Below are 6,021 nucleotides of genomic sequence, written 5' to 3' on the forward strand. Positions count from 1 at the left end.
CACTCCGGCGATCCTTCCGCCTCAGCCTTCCGAGCAGCCGGAATTACAGGCATGTGCTACCACGCCCAGCTGATTTTTTGATTTATTGTAGAGATGAGGTCTCGCTGCCCAGGCAGGTCTCGAACCCGCGGGCTCAGGCAATCTACTCACCTCAGCCTCCCAAAAGCGTGGGATTACAGGCTGAGCCACCGAGCCCGGCGGGGTTTGGCTTTTTAAGTAGGTAATACCACAGAGCTGGGAAAGGAAGGGAAGAGAAACAAAGTATTGCTACAGTTTTGAGCACTGTCCAGATAAGCAGGCACCAAAGATATAGGTGGCCCTCTTCTGTATTTTCTGCCCCTTCAGCTCTCTCACTGTGTGGATGGGGACTATGATGAATCCAAGGATGGATAGTGACAAGGGAGAGCTGTGCTTTCTGACAAACTTTAGCTGGTCTGTTTCCATTCCTTCTGGAGCCTTGCCACAAATGCACCTTACCAATTTTTTTTTCTTAAATTGTCTTTTTGGGGGTTGTAAGATTTGCATATAATACTGTATATTGTATAATGTATATTGCTCTTCACTTAGGTGGATATAGGCTTCCCTACTAAGTAATTTTTTTTTGGAATTGAAGTCTCATGCCGTTGCCCAGGCTGGAGTGCAGTGGCACGATCATGGCTCACCGCAGCCTTGACTTCCTGGGCTCAGCTGATCCTTCTGTCTCAACTTTCAAAGTAGATAGGACTACAGGCGTGTGCCACTACACCTGGTTAATTTTTGGATTTTTTTGGGTGTTGAACTCCTGGGCTCAAGGAATCCTCTCACCTCAGCCTCCCAAAATGCTGAGATTACAGGCGTGAGCCACTGCACCCAGCAAGTAATTTTTTTTAAAGAGTATGCTACGTATACAGTCTTGACAACCCCAAATCTAAGTTACTTCTTTAATAGAGTAGTATGCTACCAGCTCTCTTATCACACAGGTCTCGTGTACTGCTGGGTGAAGGCTGACTGAGTGTTTCTCTCTCTTACTGCTGCTGCCCTTAACACATGTAGAGAAAAACTTCCATAGTGGTCAGCAGGAAAGTCTCTGAGTGTCAACTTGTCACAGAAAACCCTGGTAATACTGACTTTATCCGGTATTAGCAAGAGGGGCTGCTAATGTCTCCAGACTAAGTAAGATGTTGCCAAGAATCTTTGACACTTTAACAGTTTTTAATTAGGGAGTCAGAACAGAACCCCAACATCAAATGAATAGGGCTCTTTAGGATGACTACCCTCCACAACAAGAACAACAAAGTTACAAACACCCTCTTATCCTTGTGAATTCAAAGACTTCCTCACTGACAGGAATTCTCACTGGCAGCATGGCCTCAATGAGAAAGACTGTTCCATAGCCCCCACACTCCTCACCAATTCCTGCACTGTCTCCTGCCAAGTCTGAGAAGGAAGGGAGCTGGCAGAGGGGCGGGCCTATTGTTCCCAGTGAAGAGGTCCCCAATACATGAGAGCAGTGCTTGCGAATGAGAGGCCCTACACATATCTGTGGCCATGTTTAAGGGCTGATGCTCAGCCGAACCTGAAGCGCCCTCTGTCTGGCCTCTTACTCTAACCTTTTTGACCCTGAGTTAGCAAAACTTCGGCAACTACCGGTGGCCCCTGCCAGTCTCTGGGCTGTATCTGATCTACCTTTGCAAATACCTTCTCCCTTCCTGGAGCCTGGGGCAGTATTTTGCACATAACAGATGCAACATTTTTGGCATAAAAATTTATTTTGGGTAAATTGATGTGTTCAATGTATACAATCCATTCCATTTTTAAATTTCCTGTTGTAAAATAAAACCATCTTTATTTACAGACAAAATAAATTTGGAGGCACTTAATCCTTTTCCAGTAGGCTGTAGGATCTAATTCTTTTCTAAGGCCATTTCCCTCCATGAACTTAAAGCAGCTGAATTTTAAAATTAGACACATTCAGTGGTATGGTATTCAGTTTGATTGAGAAATGCATTTATTTTGTAAGGCAAGTTACATCCAAATGTGGCTTCGTTTTATATGGAGAGAGGCAAGGAAAAGTGGCTCAAGGGTCCAAAATTTTAAAAGGGAAGCAGAGTCAACACAGGTGTGGGTTAGAGATTAGGAAGAGAAAGTTTATGTTGCTGTTCAGTAAAGCCAACACGTGCTGTGTTCTGTTGTACAGTATTATTACAGCATAAAGGATATCAGCATTGGTGGGCGGTGTGTTTGCAATGGCCATGCTGAAGTGTGCAATGCAAACAATCCTGAAAAACTGTAAGTACACTGTGCAGATCATTTTTTTTACTCTTGCTATGAATAAGTCTAGTTGTTTCAGTGAATGTTTGTATCCCATTAAATGGTTCTAGGTTCCTGCCCTCAACAGGAATGTTGCAGGCTCAATAAACAGGTGGTGTGTGTGCCTCCTCTCCACCAACTCTCTACTTCCATGTACCACCCAGGGGGCCCACAGCAGACATCACTAATCAATCACAGCACTCTGGATAATCTGCATCACAGCTATCAAATCTCTCCCCTCCTCACCCCCACCAAGATGGTGGTACTTCAGGCAACCACTAGTAATTAATTAGAGTTGGCGAGAGAATTCAAACTTTTTTGTCATTCCTGATTTAATGGGATCAAGGTATACATTTCAAACCCTTTTTTATTTTTTCCAAATTGTGGCAAAAAATTTAACCATTTTAAAGCATACCGTTCAGTAGTGTGAAGTACATTCACATTGCTGTGTCACCCAACCCAAGATCTCTTTTCATCCGGCAAAACTGAAACTTTATACCCATTAAACAACTCCTCGTTTTCTCCTACCACTAGTCCCTGGCAACCACATTCTGTTTTCTGTCTTGACTACTCTGGTACCTCAGATAAGTGGAATCATACAGTATTTGTCCTTTGGTGGCTGGTTTTTTCACTTAGCATAATGTCCTCAGTGCTCATTTTAAGACTGAATAAATTTTACTGTATGTCTGTATATAATATATAGTGTTTATCCATTTATCCATGGATAGATGCTGGATTGATTCTACTTTTAGCTATTGTGAATAATGCTGCTATGAACATGAATGTGCCCTCTTTTGGTTTTAATTGAGGTATATTTTGCATACAATAGGATGCATGGATCTTAAATGTTGGGTGTTCAGCAATACATTTGTGTTACACCACACTTTTAAGGAATAGAAATTACTAGATGCTAGATATAGTAATCATTTTTTCTCAATGTTTTATTCCAAGTATTCACCTTCTCATGAGCAGCATTTACTAGAGATGTATTTCACTTTTAGTGAGATTAAGGCTTGTATATCTCTAGGACTAGCTTTGTGTTTATGCAGAATTTCTTTTTTTTTTTTAAGTCGGAGTCTCACTCTGTCACCCAGACTGGACAGACTGGAGTGCAGTGGCCAGGAGCGGCCACTGCAACCTCGGTCTGCCGGGCTTGGGTGATCCTTCCGCCTCAGCCTTCTGAGTAGCCGTAATTACAGGCACAAGCTTCCACGCCTGGTTGATTTTTTGATTTATTGTAGAGATGAGGTCTCGCCAAGTTGCCTAGGTGGTCTTGAACCCTCAGGCTCAGGCAATACACTCATCTCAGCCTCCCAAAGTGCGAGATTACAGGCTGAGCCACTGAGCCTGGCTGTGCAGAATTTCTAACTACTAATATCTGTGGAGTTTTTTGTGACACCCTCCTCCCTGACCAGCCACCAGCTCTAATGTCTTTGTCCTCTGGAGAAGAGGTGGTGCTATTGAGAGAGTTTACATGCCAACTGATTAACCTTTAGCTGACAGCGACTTTTTAAAAAGTTAATGATTAATCTATGGTCATCATGTAACCTCCTGGGGGGCAGTGCCCTAAGACACTAGAAGTTAGGTCAGATAAGTTCTGGAGAGAAGGGGTTCATGTAATTCTCTCAAGCCTGGAATGAAATGGCATCATGTGGGAAAGGAGTAGACATCACCACAGAGGGTCTTAGCTTTCCACTTAGAGGGGCTGCTGGGCCCTGTAGTCCCTGGCAGCCCTGGAGGAGCTCTGTAGTGGGTGGTTAATTACTTTCAATACACATGAATGGAGAAGCCATCTCTCCATGCCTTGGTGAAAGGCTCAGTCTGCCACCTGTACACTTTAACACAACTACTTGCCTTTCCCTGCCTGCTGGTTTGCTTCTGCCCAACAGGCTGACCTTGAACAAATGCTGATTAAATTCACATCCATGAAGAGGAAAAAATATTATGATATATTTTAAAGGGATTCAGTGACTGGACAATCCAAAAAGTTAGACAAATCCAAAAAGTTCGTTGCCAATTAGGCAAAACCCTAAAAGAAGCAGGAGAGAGCTTTAACCAATCATGCATGCCATGTTGACCTTGAGGCAGGGATAGGTGGGAAGCATCACATATTTAATTCTGAGCTTCCTAGCAGCCAACTCAAAGAAGTGAAACCTGCTCAGTTTCATATTTCACTATGATCATAACCTAAAAAGTAATCAATTGCTTAGAAGAAACATGATTATTGACACTAGGAGCAGATAAAAATTTTTCTCTGAGTATAGGGTAAAGTGGTCATTATGAAGAGAATTCCCTATCAACAACACCTCTAATAACATCTTTACAGCAGATGTAATATCAACCATCAGTCTGGGCAGAAGAGAAAGAGAGAGAGAGAGAGAGAGAGAGAGAGAGAGAGAGAAAGGAAAAGTCATGATCTGGGGGTGCCAGTGTGACTCAGGTACCCATCTCCTTTTTTTGCTATGCTCAATTTTAATCTCCCCATGGACTATATGTTTTTCAAGCAGTCTTCCCTAAATATTCTTGCAGTCCAGCTTATTCCAGATATTTAATTGGCAATGAGCTGAAATTGCCTCTCTGAAAAGAGCCAATTTGGACTCTAGCTGTTCTCTGCTGCCAGTTCAATCTATGTCCACGTGATTTAACAGGGACTTGAGCGTGGAGACCTTCCCTTTTGAGTGTGAGTATATGCCTGTCCACCTCCCCTTACAAAAGAGTTGATGGAATTTCCACAGGCACAGTCAAAAGCCTTCCTAGACTACTGTTTCGAATCCTCTTTGAAGCCCAGACAAATGGCAGCTCAAAGCTTGGAGTTCCAATCCAATGCCAAGACTACAATTTCATTTTAACTTTGAAATATTTTAAGGCGAACGTTTACTCCTTTGAACTTGGATCTTTAACCCTTTGTCTTGCTGAGCGATCTCAGCTTTTGGCCCTCTGATGGAGCTGGCCCAGCCTCTGGGAACAGAGTACTGGCGGGGATCTTAGTAGTTGTCTCTTGAATTGGGTGCATCTCTGAGCATGACCACAGGATGAGAGTAATAAATTTGAGGAGACCTTTCTCACAGGACTTCGGATGTTTGTGCAGGTGTGATACTTAACATATCTCAGTAAACTCAGCACTTGCTAGCTTATTCCTTAATTTACTGTAACATAATATGGTAGGAAGAGCTGGTTCAAGCTTAGGGTGGAAATCTGGCTCTCCATTTGTTTCAGCCTGACCTTTGGCAAGTTATCTTAATACCTCTGAATCTTAGTTTCACCATTTATAAAACGGAGCTAATAAGCAGGATATGGTAGACTTGAAATACTACTTGCCAAGTCCCAGGTTCTCCTAACTCCTCATTGAATAGTACTGTGGATGACCGTGAGGGCTGTGTTCATGGGTCAGTTTTCACATAGGATCAGTTGATCTTAATCAAAACTTTTCAGTAATTGAGATGTGCTTCACCCACGCACCCAGATTTCGGTGTGAATGTCAGCACCACACCTGTGGGGAAACGTGTGATCACTGCTGTGCCGGGTTCAACCAGAGGCGCTGGCTGCCGGCGGCGAGGGAGCAGAGATATGAGTGCGAAGGTGGGTGTGGGAAGGTCAGAAAGACTGGCCAGGCTCGGTGGCTCACCCTGTAATTTCAGCACTTTGGGAGGCCAAGGAGAGTGGATTGTCTGAGCCCGTGGGTTCAAGACCAGTCTTGGCAACTTGGTGAGACCTCATCTCTACAGTAAATAA

General features: G+C 43.5%; 1 protein-coding gene across 1 annotated transcript in view; it reads left to right on the forward strand.

Moving 5' to 3' along the window:
- LOC103261307 (laminin subunit alpha-3) overlaps positions 1 to 6,021 on the forward strand; it is a gene marked incomplete at both ends in the record, with an annotated part of 202,142 nt that overhangs the window by 33,397 nt on the left and 162,724 nt on the right. The window contains 2 exons of the mRNA XM_021712821.1: positions 2,177 to 2,268; positions 5,753 to 5,868. Coding sequence (XP_021568496.1) covers positions 2,177 to 2,268; positions 5,753 to 5,868 — 208 coding nt within the window. The remainder of the gene's footprint in view (positions 1 to 2,176; positions 2,269 to 5,752; positions 5,869 to 6,021) is intronic.

The sequence above is a fragment of the Carlito syrichta genome, unplaced genomic scaffold, assembly GCF_000164805.1.
Source record: "Carlito syrichta isolate Samal-C Ts95f unplaced genomic scaffold, Tarsius_syrichta-2.0.1 Scaffold303658, whole genome shotgun sequence".
In the NCBI taxonomy this organism is placed as follows: domain Eukaryota; kingdom Metazoa; phylum Chordata; class Mammalia; order Primates; family Tarsiidae; genus Carlito; species Carlito syrichta.